We start from the raw sequence: 25,100 nt of genomic DNA on the forward strand, positions 1-25,100 counted from the left end.
TCTAAACACTTTTCTTACCTCATTCCCTGTTGACATGACTGCAACCACTGGAAACTTGTTAACTTCTACTTCGGTAACTCCAACAGTTGCTAAGAGACCAATCTCAGATGGACCCATGTGGGTTCCTTTAGCCAGCACACATTCACCTCTTTTAATGTCATGTCCTATAGGTCTGAAAATCATAGCACAGAGAAAAATGAAAGAAAAACAGAATGAGATTGAAAGTATCTTTCCTTGATTGGTCCTGCTCCAGGTCAGGAGTGTCCAGGGATGTTCATTAGTCAGATTGTCAAAATGTCAGTATTACTTATGGTTAAAAAATGACTATAAAAATCACCAGCCCTTCTACTCCTTACAGAGATATTTTACTGTTTATAAAGTAGGCTGTTTACAGACCTGATATCTTGGCCTGGTCGAGCCTGCACCAGGATTCGAACCTCTAGTTCTTCAGTGCCCTACAAAAACAAGGAGATCAAATACAGTCAGCTGGGCTATTCAAAGAAGATTAATCAGCTTTAATTTCTCATAAGTCTACACATCTTACAGTACTCATTACACTGCGACCTTATGGTTTGAGCATCATCATTATTCTCCTGATCTGTGTGTCAAGATCGTAATACAATGTGTGCTAAAACTGAACAGCTTTATAAGAAATTCTCTCTTTGATGAGCTCACCAGGGAAGGACCAGCACTGAATACATAGTTTTACCTTCCTTTTTTTATGATCCCTGTGTTTATATATCTTTCCTATGTTACATCCTATGTTTGTCTGTTGATCTGGTATACCAAGTGGATTCTTTCTACTCCTCTCAGCCAACTTGATCTGCTCGAACAATTTCAAAGGTGGCGTTTCAAAAAGACCATTAGTCTGACAGACAATAGCCCACTACATCTGCAGAAAGGTGGGAAGAAGCTATATGCTCTAGCTGCTTCAGGATTTTCATGTATATTCCTGTAGTGGAAACTCCTACTTGAGATCTTTGTACAAATCAGAAAGAGGCTTATTAATCATATTTATTTACTGTGAACGAGAGACAGTGGCCTGAAAAGTCTGATGCCTACTTTAATATTTGTGTTTACTTCTTCAGAATTTCAATGGTTTGGTGATTCATTCAATGCCAATAAATGGCACATGACCTATATTGTTAATATTTAATTTATAAGCCCTGCAAGTGGGTTGATGATATATACACTCAGCTTTGAGATAGTGCCAGCCTGTCAGTAGCACTAAATCTACACTTACTTAGACTGGAACAGATTTTGTTTTTACGTTATCATGTAGTGCTTCATACTTTAAGTACCTCAAAGTTATAAATCAGACACTAATATTACAAGACAAACAAGGCACGTCTTCGTCATTTGGAATTTTTACAGAACGATAATGTTGTATAGGACACTGGGACTTGTCTCTTTTTTTAAAGGTGATATGGACTGCATTTTCTGAGTTCAAACTAAGTGCTTTAAACTAAAGGCCCCAAAGTTGAAGTTAATGAATGTGTGATTACAGATTGTGATTCTGTTTACCTACTGTGAAAATGGATAAATTACAGAATCACAGAATCGTATAGGTTGGAAAAGATCATCGAGTCCAACCGTAAACCTAACACTACCAAGACCAGCACTATACCATGTCCCTAAGCACTTCATCCAAACGTCTTTTAAATACTTCCAGGGATGGTGACTCACCCACTTCCCTGGGCAGCCTGTTCCAGTGCTTGATAACCCTTTCAGTGAAGTAAAATTTCCTAATATCCAGTCTAAACCTCCCCTAGCACAACTTGAGGCCATTTCCTCTCGTCCTATCACTTGTTACCTGGGAGAAGAGACCGACCCCCACCTCTCTACAACCTCCTTTCAGGTAGCTGTAGAGAGCGATAAGGTCTCCCCTCAGCCTCCTTTTCTCCAGACTAAACAACCCCAGTTCCCTCAGCCGCTCCTCATAAGACTTCTGCTCTAGACCCTTCACCAGCTTTGTTGCCCTTCTCTGGACACGCTCCAGCACCTCCATGTCTCTCTTGTAGTGAGGGGCCCAAAACTGAACACAGTATTTGAGGTGCAGCCTCACCAGTGCCGAGTACAGGGGCACGATCACTTCCCTAGTCCTGCTGGCCACGCTATTTCTCATACAAGCCAGGATGCCATTGGCTTTCTTGGCCACCTGGGCACACTGCTGGCTCATATTCAGGCGGCTGTCAACCAACACTCCCAGGTCCTTTTCTGCTGGGCAGCTTTCCAGCCACTCTTCCCCAAGCCTGTAGCGTTGCATGGGGTTGTTGTGACCCAAGTGCAGGACCTTGCACTTAGCCTTGTTGAACCCCATACAACTGACCCCAGCCCATCGATCCAGCCTGTCCAGATCCCTCTGCAGAGCCTTCCTACCCTTAAGCAGATCAACACTCCCACACAACTTGGTGTCATCTGCAAACTTACTGAGGGTGCACTCGATCCCCTCGTCCAGATCATTGATAAAGATATTAAACAGGACTGGCCCCAGCACAGAGCCCTGGGGAACACCGCTTGTGACCGGCTGCCAACTGGAGTAAACTTCATTCACCACCACTCTTTGGGCCTGGCCATCCAGCCAGTTTTTTACCCAGCAAAGAGTACACCCATCCAAGCCATGAGCAGCCAGTTTCTCCAGGAGAATGCTGTGGGAAACTGTGTTGAAGGCTTTACTGAAGTCTAGATAGACAACATCCACAGCCTTTCCCTCATCCACTAGGCAGGTCACCTTGTCATACAAGGAGATCAGGTTGGTCAAGCAGGACCTGTCTTTCCTGAACCCATGCTGGCTGGGCTTGATCCCTTGGTTATCCTCTACATGCCGTGTGATGACACTCAGGATGATCTGCTCAGTTGAAACCCCTGAAATCCAGGAAATGACTAATGAAAACATCAACCCTGAAAAACCTGATTTCTTACTTTATCACAGTATTTTCAAAATATGCTTTTAATGCAAATTCTGTTTCTTTTATACCTGCTCCTCTTGTATAAGAGAAGAGAGTATTTTTGGCTGCTAGTGTCCAAAATGGCTGTGCTGGTGCCCAGGCTGTCCTTTTATCTCCCATATCCCCATCTGAAGCTGTAAAAGACACTTTAGGCTTGTGATGAAAATCTGGGGCAACAGTTAGTCTAAGAATTATTTTATTTTTATGACACTCTGGGTATGGTTGGCCAGTCATGAAGATTTGAATTTTCCGTATCTTTGATAACATGTAAAGATAGCTAGGAAGTTTCTAGGGAATCAAGAAGAGTGCCAATGATACGTTTGAGTAATAGAAAAGGTTCTATTTAGGACTCCTGGATTAGAGGAAACAAGGAAAAAAAGGCTTTTGAGGACTCTAGTAATCCCAGGTTTGAAAAGCACTGTGGAAAGTGTGACTGTGGACAACATGGCGATATGAGGAGATTGCTATTTATGGAACTGATGAGTATCCCAGAACACTTTAGGAATACAAGATAATTCAAGGTGGCTAGAGGTAGGGCTTGCAGGGAGGTATGGCATTATGCTGAGAACATCTTCCGTTTGGTGTGTATCAGGCAGCATTCTTCTTGCTGTTTATTAATGTATTTTGAACTATGAGTGGTTTGCTCTGATGGTTGTTAACAGCCAGCATTCATACTGACATACTGATGCTTGGTCTCGATGTAGGATCTAACTCTTGTTTTGGTTGATCACATTGGCCTCCTTTTTCCTACAATGTGACATAAAAACTCAAAACGAAAAGGCTGCAGACATGTTTTTGCAAGGATCTTTCTCAATGATTGTGCATTTGGCAAGCTGATGAGAATTTTTCTTCCTGATGGATAGATGTAATTCCTTTCAGGCCTGTGACTTCTACAGTCATTTGGGGAATGCTTGCTATGGTATTTAAGTGCTGCTACCACAACTAGAGGTCAAGGAGCTCCTTTTAAAAGTACTCTCTGTCTTTTCAGAAGAACATTTTTCAGATGTTAAAGATTTAATTTCAGTTAAATCCCAGCCCTGAAGGAGTTCTTAACACTAAAAAGAAAAATAATCTTGAAATATGTAGCCACCCAGGCACAAAAATGGAGAGAAAAATAACATATTAATTAAACTATACTAATTATTTATGTAGAGGATTAGCAGAGTGGCATATTCAAGGACAAGTAGAAACTGAAGAGTTCTACCTCACACTTACAGGCAGGAAAAGAAAGCTGAAGGTGCCTGACCATTTGCTAAAAAACTCAAGAGTTTAAGCACATAGCCAAATAATCTGGTCTCACATGCAGAGGAGAACATGCCCAGAAAAAGTGGAATCCAGGAAGACAGTCATCCAAAGGCAAAGTAGAAGATAACAGGTTATCATGTATGTTGCTCTGCAATGTGATAGTCCTCTCATGATGAGGTGGGCAACGGCCACAGAAAACTTGCTCAGTAAGGCTAATGGAATGATTAACAAGCCGTGAAGGCAACGGTGTATTTTACGGGAAGATATAAACTACACATACACATCTGTAACCTCAAAGCAGGACTGGCTCAGTAAATTCTCTGTTAGGAAGAAGGCCAGCCTAGACAGCTTGCTGACTTCATCAGATGCAAAAATTGATGCATTTACAGTAATAAGGCATGAGAAAGGATTATGAGAGTATGTTTCAGTTTTTGCTGTCTTCATCAGCTTTGAACACTAGAACTCGTCTGCTTACACCCCAGCTGCAACTGCAATGCTAGCACAGAGCTATGGCAAAGTGGAACAGCTTGTCAGAACAGCAGCAGAGGAGCAAAGGCTGATTTGAGCAGAGAACCATGCAAACACTTCATTGACCTTGGAAGCTGTGTCAATAACAGACGTATCTTCTTGCCTTAAAATCTGTCAGAAGATGGCAAATGTGATGATGGTGTCCTGAAATCATGGCTGGTTAAGTGAAGGTAATGATTCAGAAGGAATTCTCTGAACACAAAGGAAGTCTAAGATGGACTGTTTGGGATACAGTTGCCTACAGACAGCTCCTGTGCTTCATCAAAATACATATTTTACTTTGTTAAGACAACTGTGTGTACAGAATTAATACTACAGTACTCATATTTTTTCTGTGGTATTTTGCAGCATCTGTAAGGTAGAGCGCCAATATGATTTATAGGTATGCTGGAAAATATGTCCAAATTAAACAGAGTTAAGACTATGTTCTGGGAGAATATGCACCTTGTCCATTTCCTGGTTTTCAGAGGTCTTACATTCAGTAACTTTCTCATTTTAAAGGAGCTCAGAGGCCTACTGAAGAAACTTAGTTATGGTTTAAAAAAATTTTGGGGGTGCTTACTTCCCCTGTTACATAATAAAAACCTTTATTCTAAACATATGCATTTATTGTAAGGTATGTGCGCAAGACATACTCTCCAAAATCCACCAAATTCACCTTTGCTGAAATTAGATCAACTCTGATAATACAGAACTATCTTTACAGCATAGTTCAAAATAATGCAAGTCATCCCATGGCTTTTGCAGCACTTAAAACAGTTCACTTTCCACAGAAAATCATATTCAGCTTTAATTACCTCAGCAGTAATGCTGTACCGTAATATTTCAATGTATTATACTGGGATCAATATGTATTTTAAGAAAACTTTCCCCCCTCTTACTTGGTGAGTTTAGGAGAACTTTTAAAGTCCTCATCTTGCTGAGTTTCAGGATGATCCTGAAATATAAAGAAGATTGCTCTACTGCTAAATGTGAACTCAGTAGAAAAGAAGGAAATATAATGTCTGATTGCTACTGCTCTGTATTTTAAAATGTGAATACACTAGGCACTCAAATTAGACTGTAGTTATGGATCTCCAGGAGGCATTTGCCTTTCACTCAAATCATGCTCCCAAATACTTTGGTGTCAGCATTCAACAACTGTGATGAAAAATCAATGCCAGGACAGGTAAGTCTGTGGTACTGTTATCGCAGCCTGAAAAAGTGAGCAGAATTGCCGCTAGGAACTGATGTGAAAATCCTCAGTCTTCTGAGATTAACAGAGAGCTTTTCTGTAGGACTGTCTTTCATATTTACAGGATTGTATCACGAGCCATTTTCTGCTACACAAAAGAAAAATGAGTTTTAACTTGTGACTCACATCATCTGATTCCCTGATGAGCTCTGTATCTTCCACCTGCACCACTGCATCAGCACCACATGGAATTGGAGCACCAGTTGTAACGCGCATTACCTGACCAGGCATCACAGTCTGAGTTGGCTGAAAAATAAACAAACAAAAATTAATTTACTTTTGAAAAGAAAAATCTCAAACCATTTGAACTTTATGGAAGTAATCTGAAAGACTAGAATTCTTATTTGTGGCATGACTCTTGATATACTGCTAGTGATATCAACAGGTATAAACTCCAATGCATTTAAAGGTCATTGCTTCAGATCTGGCTTTTTTTATATGGTCACATATTAGGTGGCTTCAGATTTTTCCCCTTAGATTTCTATCACAAGAATAACTTTCAGAAGAAGCAATATACTGATACTCTAGTTGCCTCAGAAAAATAACTGGGTCAGAAATATAACAGTTGGACGGTGACCTTCTAGAAACTTACATGAGCAAAAATCTAGTAGTTCTCTGTACATAAATATTTTTGCAGCTTATTCTGGTCCCCAGGGTTGAAATTTCTTTGCTTTGGTTTGGTTGGGTTTTTGTTCTGTTTTTTTTTTACCACCACAGTATATATGGAAAACCAGCAGCTTGTAAGTAAAGTAATGTAACCAGCTGCTTCATTTTTAAGCAGATTTCCTCATACTGAGAGACAGCTCAACACTAGTTCACATAGAATATCTATCTTTGTGAGGGTCAGTTTAGCAAAGCCTAAAATTGATAATATCCTACAATTATGTAAAGTCACAGTACATTACAAAGTTTCAACAGAAGCAATACAAAGAATAGAAAAATATCAGAACAACATGATAAAACAAATGACATGATTTCAATAAAATTTCTCACCAGGCAGCCTATTTTAATACACATTTTAAAAATCCAGAGTAAAATTGTAATTTGACCATAACTACTTAAGAAATAAATAACTAAAAGAAAAATCTTTTTAAAAAAATGCAACTAAAAGAAGCTGGTATGATGACTGAGATTTCATTGCTGGAATATGAGTGCTTGCTCCCTGCAGCACTTCAGTAAGCCCAACTTATTTAGGCTTTACTGTTATTAGTGAACATGTGCTACACACAGATCTACACAGCTGTGATCAGGCCAATGTACTCTGTATGTGTCACACGTATAATTCATGTGCAGATTGACTCTATATTCCATATGCAGCATTGGAATATGTCCAGGACTTCTCAGGCTGTGATTAGCACGTATTTGATAGCAACCCACAGACCTGCAAGCAGTACTGCCCAAGCACTATTACCCGCTCCCGCCCAGCAGTCATTTACTCCATGACTTTTGACAGGAGGCCGTTAGACATCTGCAAATTCTAGATCAGTGGCCAACATTTCAGCTGCGCAAAGCTGTGAGTGCCTTGCCCATTCTTCTACTCCGTTTCAGCACTGTCATAACCTCTGAAATCACAGAATCACAGAATCGTATAGGTTGGAAAAGACCTTTAAGATCATTGAGTCCAACCGTAAACCTAACACTACCAAGACCACCACTACACCATGTCCCTAAGCACCTCATCCAAACGTCTTTTAAATACTTCCAGGGATGGCAACTCAACCACTTCCCTGGGCAGCCTGTTCCAATGCTTGATAACCCTTTCAGTGAAGTAAAATTTCCTAATATCCAGTCTAAACCTCCCCTGGCACAACTTGACGCCATTTCCTCTCGTCCTATCACTTGTTACCTGGGAGAAGAGACCGACCCCCACCTCTCTACAACCTCCTTTCAGGTAGCTGTAGAGAGCGATAAGGTCTCCCCTCAGCCTCCTTTTCTCCAGACTAAACAACCCCAGTTCCCTCAACCGCTCCTCACAGGACTTCTGCTCCAGACCCTTCACCAGCTTCGTTGCCCTTCTCTGGACACGCTCCAGCACCTCCATGTCTCTCTTGTAGTGAGGGGCCCAAAACTGAACACAGTATTCGAGGTGCGGCCTCACCAGTGCCGAGTACAGGGGCACGATCACTTCCCTAGTCCTGCTGACCAGGGATATTTCTGATACAAGCCAGGATGCCATTGGCTTTCTTGGCCACCTGGGCACACTGCTGGCTCATATTCAGGCAGCTGTCGACCAACACTCCCAGGTCCTTTTCTGCCAGGCAGCTTTCCAGCCACTCTTCCCCAAGCCTGTAGCGCTGCATGGGGAGTATTACATTAAATATGAGTATTACTTTGAAATGTGTGTGTTTCAAAGGTTGCTCATTGGGACAGAACCCCTAGGGAGAGGCTGGAAATGGTTTGTACCTGGTTTACCACAGTGTCACAGTGACCCACATATCCCAAGAAACAACTAAGCCTGGAGCTGACTGAATCCTGACCCTTTTCTAAGGGTAACGGAAATCTAACATCCTTTGAGAAGAACATAAATAAAATGCTAAATTAAACTAAAAAAAAGATCACACTTGCCATATGTCATGGTTAGTGTGTTTTTAGGGCAAGATTCATGTTCTCCTAAAGTAGGTATCTAAAGCAGATGACATAAAAATCATACTTTTTAAAAAAATGATATTTATTTCTCACCACTGACTATGCAAGGAGCTGTGGATGAATAGCTGAGATGTTGCCATTTATACTGAAGATGCTTAAAAGTCAAAATAATCTTGTCTAGTGTGTTATTTTGATTTTTATGAAAGCAAATATTGCAAAAGGCAAAGCTTATGCCTTGGATTATGGGAGCTCTTTTGCATATTGTGTATATATAGTCTATAGGCACATTACAAATAGGTAATATTGTTTTGAACTTACTAAAGTATTGATGTCTTTAGTGACAATTTTTAGAGGAAAAACGTATTGCATAAAAAATTTCTCCTATTTAAAATGCGTTTTTTTGGCCTCAGGAACCACAAAGAACACAGAATGTCTTGGACTCTGCCAGAAATCAGTCTCTATGGTGATAAAATGCGCTGTAACTATCCATGCTTTTGGAGTTTATTACTAGATGAGTTAATTTTTTGAGGTGTAATGATGTGAAACATTTGAACAAATTTATGATACAATAACAACTGCTTTTAGAATTGGTTGCTTATATATTTAATTTCCTTTTTGTCCTTTAAGAATTTGATCAGGTTAACTTTATGAACAAAAGTCAGCCATCAGATTTGTGTGTGAAACTCCAGGGCTGTGTTCTTCTGTGCTAGAGACTATGAAGATAAAAAAAAGATTCCTTCTCAGAAAGCATATTAATGTACAATTTCACAGAAGCTCTTTTAAAGGCCTTTGAGATTTCACACTTACCTGGAATAGGGCAGTACTGGGTACTGTCCTTTGCCTTCATCACTGATAATGTATTTAATGTTAGTCACTGAATAAAAATCAGAAATAATCTATCAAGTACAGCCCCTATCTCAGGCATTTTCTTTTGCACATGATTACACCTCATGTCCTCATGTCCTGCATGATTTACAACGACCCATGCTCCTTTCTGTAAAAAGGCCCAAGTTAATGGAAAGGTGAAAAGTGTCTTTTTTCCATCCTATATTATAGCTGGTTAGTCACAGTGCTTCTTACAAATGTCTTTAGAAAGTCTTCCAGGAAATGCTAAGCTCCAGCTATGCAAGTCTATAGGAAGAAAATCATTGCTCCCCATGGCTGAGTTTTTCACACAGGAGCCATGTGGATGGCTCGTGACGAGTACTCTCAAATGTGCCTTAATCCCCCCAAAGCACGATAGTGTCTGAAAGTTTTCCTCAATACAAAATAAAAAATGGTTGTTAACATAAACACGACCATCTGGAAATGGAAATCAGAAAATAATACACAATTTACAAATTGATACAGAAATGTCCAACTTGGCTATATGGCCTCTCTGCAATTCTCAGCCCCGTTTTCTTCCTCGCTACGTAGCATTTACATAACCTTTTTCCCTACAGGAGGAGCCAAATCTAAACTTATTTTGAACTCCCTGCTGTGAATCATTCTGTTAATTGGTCTGTAACATGAAAAGCAGAATGTTGCTGCTGAGAGTGACTGAAGGGTGAAATGAGACTGAGGAGCCTTCCAAGGCTATAAATAATTTATTGGGAAGGAGATGAACTTGAAGATGTGTTGGCCCAAGAAAAAAGCTTTGACGAATTACTCAGAGGTCAACTGCCTCATTTTTCTAACTCGCCACTGGTATTTCCAGAATTATTTTCTCTCTGCGTGCCTGCTCCAACCCAATTTTTGTTCCTTGCCAGAGAGGTTTCCCATTCCCATTAATCTGGGAGAACAGACTCTCCCTGCAGAGAGACATTTGTGAGCTCCTGACATTTGTGAGCTCCTGAATTTTGTAGACAGGAAGCAAGCTCCCATTTGCCCTTTTATCCTCTGTACAAACCTGCTGAACTGATTAGGACACTGAAAACCTTTAGAACTGTGGGCAGTCCTCCCCATTAGACACAGCTTCAACAGTACTGTTTTTAAGCACCACTGTGCTATGATATTTTTTAACTAGCAAAATGATAATACTGATGACAGGTGAATAATGATAGGAGTGATAATTCAGCAGGTTGGTCTGCTGGTTCTTGCTATTTTATAGTGACTGTAAAAAGGGTTGTAGAAATAGTTGTCAGTCTTTTGGATTCTGGACTAATGCTTGAAAATGCAGACAGAAGGGCTAAAAATCCAAGGCAGGTGAAATTCATTAGTTTACTTTTTTAGTATTTAAAGTAATTTTACATATTTTGTACAGATTCATTAATCTAAGATCACGTGAATATCAGTATTGAGATGTGTATTATACGGAAGTATAATTCATGATGATGGATGGGAACTACAGCAAAAATTATTTTCATAGTTCTCTGTACCTATCATGATTAGCCAAGTTAAATGTCTATTATACATTTAGAGGCAGTTCAACTCCATTTTTTTAAAAATTGAGCAATCCTGCAACTGTTAATACTTCTAAAACCTGAAACAAACAACTTTTGAAATACATCTATTTTATTTGAGACTTTTTTGTTTAGCAGTCAAAATGGCCACACTGTAAAATCCTCATTAAAACTGATCAATCCTTTGTTTTGCCTGTTACTTATTCCATTTCTGCATCATTTCACATACAATACACAGAATTATAAACTGGGACTTGAAATAGCTGGAGAAACATTTTGGATTAATCCATGCTTGCCTGAAAAGAAGGTAGCAGGTACAATTAAGTTGACAGAATAAAAAAAGTGGTTGAATGCAACTGATTTTTCTCCTATCACCCCAGTGTTAATACAGGAACTTTATGAAATGTACTCTTGAGTTTGAGAGCAAATCCCAAATTCATGAATATTTATACAGCAGAGCAGGTCATGAATGGGTGCTGCTCCGACTTGCTTTTAAACTCAATCCATGCATCTGCTAAGGTGCACAAACACTCTTTTGATTTAACAAACAGAAAAGGAGCAATACCGCAAACTGGGCTGCTGCCAGGCTTCCTCAAGATTGTTCTGATCATTACCTACCTTTAAAGGCTTCATATGAAATTCTTACACTTTGTTTTGCAGGTATCAGTGTCAAATATGCAAGCAGGTTGTGGAAACAGTTATTGGGCTGATGTCCCTTGTAAAATCTGTCAGCCAGAAGGGGTTAAAGCTTACTTTGTTTATGAATTGTAATGCCACTAGACACCTTATGTCCTCTAACGTTGTACTAGGGCAGAACATGACTGTATGCACTCCTATCGGACATGTCAGCACAATGCTCTGAAGTATTTTGGGATATCCTTGTTAGTTCCTTATGTAACTGTACAACCTCACTTTCTGAAATCATGTCCCAAGGCACATAGCAGGAGGCCGGGTACAGCTGTGTCCTACTTCATGCCACCTCCAAGAATACTGAGTTTTGGAGCCCTAGTAAGGCTTGTAAAAATACAAAGCAATATCTTACAAAAGAAAAATACACTAAAGAAAAAAAGAGAAAAGAAATTCTGCTCACCTGCTCACCAGCCTGGGATTCCCCTATGATGAATCGATCTCCTGGGCCATCAGCAGCTGTTAAGATGGACAATACAAATGGTAAAGGCTGAACCGAAACAAATGATGGCATTAGAAATTAAGAACAGGAGAACCAAAGAATGATCTAAGATTCAGTTCTTCAGTGTCAGCATGACAAGGGTTATAGAAGTTTTGCAAACATTTTACATTTTAGGTCCTTTTAAGTTGTGTTTATTATTTTGAAAATTACAGGTTCTACAGTACTTTTAACTGAAAATTTCTGGGCAATATGGGATCAAATAAAAGGAGATTAGGAGGAATTATATTAGTAACAAAGATTTAAGAGTGTTCATGAGATTATTTTTATAAAAATGTCCACCATGAGCAAATCTTTTTCCATGTGACACTAACACAGGGGAATCACATATTTTGTAAGTGTATTATGTATCTTTTTTCTAGACAACAATGGAATATTGACATTTCTAGATTCTATCTCTGCCTTTGCAGGAAAACGTGGACAAGGGCAGTGGTTACAGACTGTGCAGATGACCACAGAGGTTTGGCATTTTCTGAAGAGCACTAGGGCCAAGATAATGCAACTTGGACTGCCACATTAGAAGTCTGGGTTCTGTTCCTTTTTGTAATTTTAGGAGGTAGAAATGAACTAGTTACCTTATACCTTTCACTGAAGCCATTCTGAAAATTAAAAGTCAGAGATCATTGATTTGACAAACTGAGTCTCCATGACTTCTAATTTAGCCAAATTGTATTTTTACAGGGACAACAAAGGCACTATTACTAACAAAGTTTAAGCTTCTGCCTGCCTCAAAGGTCTTTCAGCAAGTTGCAATAGTGGTATTATAGGCTCTACCATGGTGTAAAGCATGTATGGAGCACAAGCAACTCTGCCTGTCCAAGCACAGCAAGCATGCTGTCAAGAGTGTTCAGACAAACTGGGTTCATACAATCACATTTAAATATGTCTTTTTATTAATTTTAAATCTGTAACTGTCAAAAGTTGATTTCCCAGAGACGAAGTCTAATCAGTGACAACCTTTTATCTTAATACCTTCTGTTTTATTTCAAAAGCCCTGAACATACAGCCAGATAACCTTACCGTATTGAGAAGAACTGCTTTCAGGAAGGATGCCCATTCAGTCTGTATAATGATTTATCACATTTGTACTCATACATCAGCTGCAACTCTGCCAATGATGATGTATGGTACTTAGTCATGTCTGAAGACTAATGATTAACTTAACTTTAAAATCCTATCAAACAGCCCAATGTTTAAAAGCCTATCAAAGAGCTTTAGAACAAACTCTAAAATAAGATAGTGGAAAAGGGCTCTTAAACTACTTGTCTTTGAATAATGCATATAACACTACTGAATACAGTTGTCAGACCTTCACTGAAGAAAATGCACTGGGATGATCCAGCAAAAGAAGAGAAAAAATTTCCCTAATAGCTAAATTATTTTAAACCTGATAAAATGCTACTGAATTTGATTTTATTCCCCCAGTAATAATGATATGGAGACAAAGTTTACAGGTGATGTACAACTGATATAGCTTGAAAAAAGTGGACAAGGTATTGAGCAGACAGGTTTATGTGACTGAAAGCTAATCCTTCATTTTTTTGTAAAAAATATCTGTTAATGTAGTCAATACTATTTCTGCCTACAAGCTTTGTTTCTCATATCCTGAGAACAGTAAGAATAGAACAGAACAGAACAGAATATAATATTTCAGTTGGAAGGGACCTACAACAATCAGCTAGTCCAACTGCCTGACCACTTCAGGGCTGACCAAAAGTTAAAGCAAATTATTAAGGGCATTGTCCGAATGCCTCTTAAACACTGAGAGACTTGGGGCATTGACCATCTCTCTAGGAAGCCTGCTCCAGTGTTTGACCACCCTCTTGGTAAAGAAATGCTTCCTAATGTCCAGTCTAAACCTCCCCTGACGCAGCTTTGAACCATTCCCAGGCGTCCTGTCACGGGATACCTGGGAGAAGAGATCAGCACCTCCCTCTCCACTTCCTCTCCTCAGGAGGCTGTAGAAAGCAATGAGGTCGCCCCTCAGCCTCCTTTTCTCCAAGCTAGACAAACCCAAAGGGTCTTGTGTGTTGGTTCTGACAAAAGTTGCTGAAGATGGCATTCACGATCATTCTGCTCATTCTGCGTGTTTACTGAGATTGTACTTGTGCTTTCCCTTACCTTGTAGCAATCAGGTTGCAAGACAGCATTTGCTTGATCCCAAGGCCCTTGTCAGTCAGCATTCTACTCAGAGCTCACCCTCTCAGCTTTCCTCAGTGTTATATTACCTGTATTTCTCTGGCTACATCTGCACTCCCTTTCCACTATTACTGGTCATTGTGGTCTGCCTGTCTCTCACACACGTAGATGACAGACAGCTGCAGTCAAACTCGTCTTGTAGACCTGGAATTTTATTTTTATATCAAATCCATGCGAAAGCTATTGCACTACATCCATTGCCTGGGTTTGCAGACAGTCTATTTCATGGACAACTGCTTTCCACTGTTTCAGCTGCCACTAACAAAAAGATATTTTAATGTCCCTAGAAGAAAGTTGGCTATTGTGTCCAAATTCCAACATGGTGTTACGATGATTCAACCCTTACCACAATGAAATCACTACTAGTATAATGTTCAATCACATATATTTTCATTTTCCTCCACAGGTATCTGAGGTGAATATCATTAGTCTTACTTTCCCAAGGGAAAAACTGATACACAGAGAAGCAACTTGCTCAAAATCATGCAGCACCTAGTGGCAAAGCAGAGGATGGATTCAGGTCTGGGAAACCACTCACTGCTTGCTCTGTAAAGTCACACTACTCATTTTATTTATATACAGCAACGGCAATATCTTCAAAGTAAAAATGAGTTTTTCTTTTGAGGTGACTCCGTAAGAGTACATTCTGAGATGTATTTTTGAAAATTCTCTAATGTAATAATAAAATAATTCACAAATAGGAAGCTGGATCTGTGACAGTTCAACAAAGTAACAGATATATAAGAAATTCCTGATTAAATCAACAACAGAGGAAAAGAAGAAGAATCTGTCATTCAGAAACAGATGTTCTGTTACTCTCCTGAATTCTTCATGTTTCCAAGAAACTCACTAGCAACACAGGTGCATGTCTATGAGCACACATGGATGTACATTTGCTTGTGTATATGTGTATCCACTTAAAAGATCTGAATTCAGCTTTACGGTCTTCCTTCAAGACAGCTGCATTCTGTGTAACTGTGACTTCAGCAATGATCTGAATCAAATCTCAACCAAAATAACCATTGCTGAATCCAAAACAGGTAAACTAACATGTTATAAAGTGGTTTTACAAACATACAGACATACTATACTGTATGTCTACAAAGTGAGTGTTTACCTCTGACAGCGTAGCCATCTTTTACTGATGCTGGAAATGGTGGTAGATTATCTTTTGCATATACATCTTGAGCAAGGACTCGGCCCATTCCATCTAGAAAAGAGAAAAGACCATGTTCCATGTCATTACAGCTAGTGAAAAGGAAAAAAACAGTGAACAGCAGTGTGCTCTGATGGATTAAATGTATATGTGACATGAATAGATCTCAGGTTTTTGACTTCTGCCTCCACATAAATGAGAAAAGACTGGAGTATGAAAGTACTGATGAAAGATTTGTTCAGTAAATCTGTGTTTCTGGTTATGGTGAAATTGTTGACAGGAGATCTGAGTGCCAAGTATCCAAACCCAGAGGTAATAGCTCTGACATAGGATCAAACAGAAAAAAACAACTATTTGTTTCTTCAGGACCAGTTTTTCTCCTGAAATCTCTTAAAAATACATACTTCCCTGTATTTCAGTTTTTTTAAAAAAGTTCTTTTTTTAAAAAGCTTTTAAAATAACATTTCAAAAGTGAATCCTGTGTGCAAAAGGTGAGAGGTGATGGATTGAGCCCAGAGGACTCAACATAAACAGTAACGATGGACAAGTTTCCATAAATTGACAGAGAAGTTTTGCAATAGATTAGCTTTGCCTAATTGCTGAGAGCATTTCTGCTTAATGGAGGGTGAGTGCACATAAGTGTCAGGATTATTTATGTAAATTTACGCTGTTATAGTTCTAAATATTTTAATAGCTGTTTCAAACATACTCTTTCCCTTCACTTAGCAACTATGACTGATGAATTGTAATTTGGCTCTGCCTCCCTGTAAAGACTGATATGAATTACTTCACCCTCAGTCAAGTGTACACTACTTGTTTGCTTTTACGGCGCCAGCAAGAGCTTTTTTTTTAGTATGATGTGGAACAGAGTGGAAAATATGTATCTTATCCCTTCATACAGTGGGAGAGTGAGAAAGAAGATTTATTACACGTGTGATTAGATGGACTGGGAAGGGGCACATGGGTCAGAACTACTGAGACAGGCTTGATTCCAGTATGTCTAAGTAGAAGAAGGGAAGCTCATCTCATAACAGAGGCCACCGCTTTTGGGAGTGCATTGTGGCACAGGAAGGCAATATCCAGCTGAAAGTATGAAGGAATGAGAGGATGCATGAAAACTTCTGCCAGGAGAATTTGTGTGGATATGTACTTTATAGATTATGGTCTTTCAGACATGCCAAAAAAGAGAGACATACATAAAGCGTGTTTCTTGTTCTACAGATAGGGAAATCGATGTGGTTCTGGATTCGCTGGGAAGGCAGAAGACCTAACATTGCACACTAAATGGACAGGTTTTGTTAAAAAGTGCACCTACTTGAGTTGAACACGTTCAGCTCCAGTGAAGTGGTATTATAATGGAGGTTATATTTTACTTATTAACACAAAGTGATTTAGTTAGTAATTAATTATAATTATAACAACTATAACATCATTGTGCTCACATCGATATGTATCACCTTTCAGCCTGAGGCGAATATTTGTGTTGCATTTTTGAAATAGGTATTGCCATGCAAATGATGATAAAACCTGTTAAAGCAACTAGAAAAGCACCTTTGTGATGGCTATTCATATGCCTGTGCATCCCTGAGTATCACTGTCTGTGACACACACTATACAAGTTACTAGAAAGCTCACGAAAGCTTGTACACTTGCACTGAAAAAAAGAATGCAGACACAGACTTTTCAATTATAGCATAGAAAAGGCAGCTATCAAAGGCCTAGTAAAAACACCCTCTGTTCACAGACGCACAAAACCTCACACAAAATGATGCTTCTAAATTTAGCAGGCATGTTGTGGCTTCATTTTACTTCTTGTCTGCATGCAAAATCACACCAATTAGAGCAAAGTTGAACAGCATGTTCCTGGCATTCTGCCATGCAATATTTGAAGGGAATAAATGGCCAGCCAGTAGTGGGAATGAATTTCATTACGGGGAGAAAAATGTAAGAATTATTTGCTGAAGCCTTAAGCATTTAAAATGAAGTAAGTCAGCAACCGAAGGACAACATGAAGTACCTCTGTACTCTCCTTTATTTGAGCAATTACTTTAGAAATACACTGTTTGACCTTATTTTGATTAATTGTAATTCAAAAAAGATGTTCTGAAATATTTTGATGTCATCAAACTGCCCCTTGTGGTACCCATAGCTTTCTGATTCTAGCACAAAATGGAGAATTACATTAAACTCACTTTTCAAATTTGCATATTTTCTAAAGCTTAGCTGGTGAAACTGGTACAGTTCTGTGGAGAATTGTGATTTCTCAGGGTATTGGTACTGGGATAAAGGAGTGAGACAGGTATTATACCAGAGGTGATGGATTTGCTCCCATTTTGTAAATATTGCCCTGGTAGCACTTCAGTGTGATATGAAAAAGCAATGCTATTGAAATAATCAGCTAGTTCAAAATGAATAAGCAGTGGCAAGAAATGTCCAAGCTCTACAGAAGTTACAGGGCTCTTGGACTAGATCACAAAAACTGTTCTGTTCTGAGGCTTAAGCCCATGAAGTGTGGATTGCCTCTGCTTTGTACTTTTAGTATCAATTAAACTTCTGCCTCTTCTTAGTTGCAGAAGAATAATCTTTATCATGCTGTCTAAAAACTTAACCTTATATACCCACAGAGCAATGTTCAGGTAACTGCATTTAGCTGGAATAAAAGGCTAATTGGGGGCTTCATACAGGATATTGATGATGGCAGGTGGGAAATATGCTTCAGATGCCTTTGGTTTATGGCACTTCTGCAAAATGTTTTAGGACTGTCCATTTTTTTTTTTTTAATATGGAAGAGGCTAAATGATCTATACAGGCACTAAGCAATACACTTACCAATGTGAAAGTCATGTTTCAAAAGAAACTTTACTCATCCTCCCCCTTATGTTAGGAGAGACTAGATTTGAGAGACTACACCATGCCTTAACTTAATCAAGAATAAAGTCAGGGCTGTACTGGCTCCTTGTACAGAGTAACATTCAGCAGCTTTATTTATGAGGATGAATACCATGTAATATGTTTAGTAATGTAAATAAATCAGGTTAAAATTAATTAGGTAATTTGTTAATGAAATAAATTGCAATCCTAGAACTTTAAACATTTCACTTTTCTTACAGAGAAATTGTGCTCCTGAAAGATAATTTTCAGAAGCTCAGCGTTAATTCAAGACACAAAACTACAACGAAAACAAACACAGCACAAGAGTGCTTTTCTGAGTACAGTTAGTTAGGATTCAGACCTCCAGGACTACATTTTTATTATCTCCTGAAATTACAGGTATATTAGCTGAAAAATAAATGAATAAATAACTAAATGAAAAACTGGTTCTTAATTCATTGTATTCTTCAAAATCAATATTTTTAGCAAACTAGCATATGTGTGCACATGCATGCACACATACACATATACATATATATGCCTATACAAAAAAATCCTATGTATTTGCCTGTATAACACTACGGTGATCACTTAAGAACTTCTCAAAATGAGATTCCATCTTGAGATTTGTATCTGTTGATTAAGAGAATTGAATTTCCAGTATCACAGACACAGATGTGTCCTTTAGGATGTCTCCTAAAGGCTCAATCCTGAAATTTCATACTATGTATTAGGAAACCTTACAGTGCTAAAATAAGTGTATATTTGTTGAAAAATAAATTGTGAGATACAACTTTGCACTACAGCGCAAAAATATGAAGGAATATGTCTTTGTTAATATTTTCATTGTTGGTACAATTATGTGAATATTAAACCAAGAATATATCTCTACAGCTGATGATCTTACCATGTACCTAACTCTTTTATTTTGGGTGGGAGGGAAGAGGGTCATAACTGAAGTGTCTCAGCAGACTCAGAACATTATTTTTTAAAGAATAACAGTGCCAGGAATAATAATCGATATGATCCAGACTTAGAATCAGCCTGAATTTGATGTCAGGTAACATGAAGAGCAAAATGAAGTATCAACTAAGATATTATAAAGTATACTAGAATACCTTCTCTTATCTTGACAGCATATTCCCATGTAGTGGAATAAGAACAGAAACAATCAAATTGCCTTTTTGAGAAATTAGAGTATATAAAACTCTATAGAGAATATAAGCATCTCATTAGGACCAATTACCTCCATTCTCTCTCTGTAAGGACATTTTGAAGAGCGTGTAGTCTGAATAGAATCACTCCGGTTTTGGTATGGTAACATTATCAGTATTAACACAAAACTGTTACTTAGTCCATATTTTGAATGTTTTTTAATATAAAAATAAATTACATGGGGAAAGCTTGTCCAAAGCATGTTGCAGCAGGAAATTATATATACTGTGATTTTGGCTGATTTCACCATAGTTCTAATGAAGAAGTTTACAAATCAGATCTATGAAAAGGCTGCTACCTACTGTTGATACAAATATGCTTGCACAAAGACTGGTGTATATGTATAAATTGATGGCGATGTTATTGTTATATATATCAACATACATGTAGCATGTGAGGATTATGCTTATTCTCTGTCTACCTAGAAGAATATTTTTAGCCACATTTTATTAACTTCTAGGGAAAATACAGCTTCTGTCCAGAAACACAATGGCAGCAACACAAAAGTGTTGTGAAACAGTATGTAAGTTTTCATCCAGAAGTGTAAAAGATAGAGAGATGGAGAAAAATGAAAATAAAGATAAAGGGACAAGAGAATAAGACATATTTATAGAATCAAGGACAAAAAAAGGAAAAATAACAACTTATCAATACTTGTCTTTCCCTATAATCAATACAACCCAAATTCAAGAACTTATTTCTTCACTCAGTTTTGCACTAGAAGTTTAAAAAATCAAAACTATTTTTATCTTGAAAAGAATAATAATGCTACAGTACCTTATATAGCAAAATAAACATATGCTGTGCTTATTTTTCAGGGAGGTACATGGCAGATTTTTATCCTTTATTTCAGGAGTTCAGTGTTGTATACATAGCATCTATTTGGACTAAATGTACCTAACACTATGGCTCATCATCTTGTCCACAACAGCTGTCTTAGCAAAGACATTTAACTGACAGCTATCCAAAAAGATCTAATAGCTATGCTCAGGCATTTATGCCTTAATGCCTTCTTCTAATCTGCAAACCATTATGAAAGTGCAGGGTGTAATATGCATATTCCTTGTTGATCCACTATTGGTGCTGTTCCAAATGCAGGATATGCAGCATCTTCTCAGAGATCTGCTTCCTGCTACCAAAGCACAGGGGAGTGCTGATCTCCACTTGGAGTGATTAAACACACAGGTGTGATTCCACGTACAGTCTGCTAAATCAGTATGTCAATATGAAGACATCTCAAAGGTTTGTGACAGCACAAAGATTTGGTGAAGAGCATGAAAACTTTGAACTTTCCAGCCAGAAGACAGAATATCCCATTCAGAAAACATCTGTAGCTCTCTGCTGTCTGGAGTCCACTGATGTCCTAACCATTTTGCCTCTTAAGGCTCGTGGTTCCACTATCTCTTTGCTAACCACCTTACCGTTGGAAAATCTGGAGGAAACCCTGGAGGAGGTTTTCTCTTCCCCACCTACTTTAGGATAACTTGTCAGCATGCTTCCCATTGTGGTTTTGTTCTGTGCTAAGAACACTCTCCCAGATAAAGCCCAAGCTTGGTGTAAGGGATAGGAGAAGCAAGGGAGACACCTAACAGGCATTATGAACACACTATTTCAGGAAGGAGGATAGTTTAGCTGAATAAACATGAGAGGTGCCCTGCTAATTCCCTTTAAGACCAGAAAATGGGTTCACCTATCCCCATTTATTTACGCGTATACACACAGTCACAAGGTCTGACATTTTGCCTGCTGTTTGGTGCCTTTTAAGACAACCTCACTGTATAAACCAATCACAGTTGACCTTGATTATAAAGTTTCAATAAATCAAACATTAAGTGCAAGTAAGTATCAGAAAAGGATTAAATGTAGTGGTAGAATAGAAAGGGAATTATGTTGTGTTTATGAGAAGAAGAGGCAAATTCTGGAATGACTAGTAGGCCAAGTAGGATCTCGAAAAAAAGACTGAGACGAACTGGTAAAGATATATATAGACATGGAAAAAAGTGACCTGGAATCAATAATCACTTTGATTTGATCATTAATCTCAGATTGGAAAGGGGGTTTAGTGAGAATCTCCCACAGTAACAGAACAGAGTGAACGATCACAGTACAACTCGGAGCTACTTGGCATTTACAAAAGACCCGTGTTAAATCAACCACTGAGGCAAATTGTGGTTTCTGTGTTTTAGCTTTGTTGCATATAACACAGACCAGAAGAAAATTCATTTATATATTTAATCAGAGTCCCATTACAGATTCCTCCAGGGAGCAGTATTGAGCTCAATCAACATTCTCCTGACTTTGAAAGGAGACTTCTGCTCCTATTATTGGCATTTCCTGAAGCAGTTTCTCCTGAAGAAGGTACTCAGACACCTCACAACATTAATAAAAGAGAAAGTGCTTAAGAAGGTTGTAAAATAAGGAAATAACTACCCTAATCCTCACAAAGAATCCAACTTAAAATACCTCTGTAATTGATGATTTCTGTTCCAAGCACTGGGGTCATCTCCAGAACTGTGATGAAGGCCTTGTCCATAGATGTCAATGGGAATGGAGACATGCGGTGTCTTCTTGCTACCTTGGTAATGTCAACAGCACTGTGACCTGCAACAAGAGAGCACCAAGTTTATGTATGCTACAATATGTAGATGTACACAGTGATGTTCATTTAAACCACTTTACTAAAATTAATCCAGCACTTTGGGGTAAATTAAATTAGTTAATTATCACTATTGAGCATTTATGTCAGACACTGGGAAGGCACTGTATTCACCTAGAATCAAAAGAGAGATTTTAAAAAAAATGCAATTTACAGTTGAAAAAGTTCACAAAAGCATAGATCCTTACTTGTCATGAAAAACACACCGGAAGTCTTGATGAGCGTAAAAGGATCAGTTAATCAGAAACAGAAACCCTTCAAGATGATGCAGGATTTTACACTGAGGATGATAATCTGAGGCTAACTCAGTTCTATGAACTATGGACTCAGGACGGTTCACTCCTCATTCTGTTCTCCACAAACACATCTCAATATGCTACGTGCAGTGCACAGATAAAACATAAAAAAGGACACTGTCCCAGTGAGTTTGGAATCCAAGAGAGAGATGGGAGTCAAAAGGTTTGAAAGGAGGATAGAGGGAAGCACAATGAAATCACTGGACAGTCAGGACAGCAGACAGTGTTTCCAGCTGGTCGGCATCCTACCCATTGTCAAGGTTTTGTAGTCACCATAGCAAAGTGACATTTAAATGTATAATTTGAGTGAAGGTAGTAGGATAGATTAATGGAACCTTACTTTTCCCAAGTATGAGGGACAGGTTGGGAGAAAATACAACAAAAGTTGTTTGAAAATGAAGCCAGCAGCATGTTTGATTTCTTGATACTTACTGAGACAGTAAACAAGGGGACAACAAGCTTTGAAGGATTTTGAAAGTGAAGACAAGCAACTGAAGAGAGGGAACTGCTGCAGGAATACGTAAACAAGAGTAACAGATACAAACCAAAAGATTAAGAAAATGACATTTGTAGAAGTATCTTGAATGAATTTGCCTAGAACAAGAAGGTATTTATGAGAGCCAAAGTGGATGATTTATATGTAATACATAATGATATTCCTAAAGCAACATAAATTATAATAAGACAGCATTAACAAATAATAGAAACTAATTGTTAATGACATAATTTTGCTTTGCAGTAGCTACCTAAATATCCCATTTGCTGCTGCACATGCCTTCACATTCTGGAAAAAAATAGATTATTGATTTAAGTGTAGTCTTCTAATAAAAAATAACTACAAAAATAGTAAAACAATCATGCAATCTAAGTTCTTCCTTCAGAAGAGAAGGTCGCTTAATCAATCTGTATATACAAAACTTCTTTCAGCACTGACACATGCTTGTCTCTGTGTGGGAGATTGTTCATTAATTTATTTTTTGCCTTTAACACAGTAACTATCTTTAAGAGGAAGAAGTAGAGACAAATAAAACTGCCTACCTAATTCCAGACCCAAGAAAGATTCTGGAAGAAATTATTTGAACAATCTCTTTGTACGTATTTAGAAGATAACATGACGATAAAAGCAGGCACTGCGAATTTGTCAAGCACAAATAATTTCTGACTGACTTAATTCCTTTCCTTAACATAGCAGTTGGCATACTGAGGAAGAGAGAAACAGCTGATGAGATATATTTTAACTATATTAAGAATTTTCACACTCTTAAACATTACTTTCTCATAAGCAAACTAGGGAGAAATGATCCAAATTAAACTATTGTAAGATAAAAGTGTAACTAGTGGAAAAACTGCATTCCTGGATTTAACAACAGGGATGTCCCTAGCAAGCTTACATCTTCCATTATGCCTATATTTTGTTAACAACATCATAAAAATGAGGAAAAGGAAAGGAAAGCATTTGTGAGACACAGTCAAACTTCCCATACCTTTCTCTGCATAGAGAAAGAAACCTTGCTTAGCAGCACTGTAATTCCTGCAGATCCAGCAGATTCCACACAATGTATGTTAAAAACTTTTTCCTGACTGTATAAACTAAGAAACTATTTTCTTAAAAGGTAAAGTTGGAAAAAAAGAAGGAAGATGCTAGGAAAAAATATGTCACAGCAGTGAAAGCTGGGGGAACTGTATGGCAGCAAACAACCTTTATGCTACAGCCATTAGGTGCTTTAATGTTTATGTTTTACTGCTACCTAAACCTCATTGTTAGCTGCTTCAGAAAGTAACATTTCACCTCTTTTACCCTTAAAATGTGAATGAATTCAGAGGTTTTGAATGCTTTGAATGGTGACCAGAGTGCTACCTTCAGATCTGGAACTCTGTGTCTAATACACGTCATCTGCTTAAGTCAAAGGTTCTGTTAAAACCTACTGAGAAATGCGTTCTTCAACACAGTATTTTTGAAAATAAATAAAATCCCCTAATCTCTGACAACTTTGTTTTAACACCAAAAATAACACCCATTATTTCTGCAAGAGAAGACAAGAAAATACATACTCAAAAATAGAGCCCCTTCAGGTTTAACACTAGCATGAATAACCTTAATGAAGAAAGGAAGAAAAATGCATGTGTAACTACTAACCCTTCTCTCTCCCTGTTTCTTCCTACAAACAAATGCTAACTCTTCTTTTAGAGGTATCATACATTTAAGTAGACCCAGAGACAAACAAATAATTATTTTTTAAATTCTAAAATGACTAAGTGGTACTTTTAAATTACAAGTAAATGACATTAAACAACTCCTCAGACCTTCCCAAGTTATCTTTCACTAATGTCAAATGCCAGATGGCTCTAAAAAGAACTACTTATATTAAGCAGCATTTTGTCTGAAAAAATAATCCTCTAGCTTTGAAGCAGCTAAGTCAATTGGTTGCATAAGGTAGAAAATTCCTGACAGCCTTCTCTCTTATCACCAAAACAACTTCCTATTCCTGTTGTTAAATATGGTGGATCAAATTTCAGACTAGGAGAGATTCCCATAAAACAAAGGAAAGGAATTGTGCAAATTAAAGAACAGGTTATTTGGATCAAATCTGAATTCTTA

The 25,100-nt window shown here is 38.1% G+C and overlaps 1 protein-coding gene across 4 annotated transcripts in view; it reads right to left on the bottom strand.

Moving 5' to 3' along the window:
• GPHN (gephyrin) overlaps positions 1–25,100 on the bottom strand; it is a 303,926-nt gene that overhangs the window by 31,897 nt on the left and 246,929 nt on the right. For all 4 annotated transcript variants that reach the window (XM_072864401.1, XM_072864398.1, XM_072864400.1 and 1 more), the window contains 6 exons: positions 22,013–22,150; positions 15,425–15,517; positions 12,013–12,068; positions 6,082–6,201; positions 397–455; positions 19–172 (listed from right to left, as the gene is read on the bottom strand). In XM_072864401.1, the coding sequence (XP_072720502.1) occupies positions 19–172; positions 397–455; positions 6,082–6,201; positions 12,013–12,068; positions 15,425–15,517; positions 22,013–22,150 (620 nt within the window). The remainder of the gene's footprint in view (positions 1–18; positions 173–396; positions 456–6,081; positions 6,202–12,012; positions 12,069–15,424; positions 15,518–22,012; positions 22,151–25,100) is intronic.

Source organism: Ciconia boyciana, chromosome 6 (genome assembly GCF_034638445.1).
Source record: "Ciconia boyciana chromosome 6, ASM3463844v1, whole genome shotgun sequence".
NCBI classification, from domain to species: Eukaryota; Metazoa; Chordata; class Aves; order Ciconiiformes; family Ciconiidae; genus Ciconia; species Ciconia boyciana.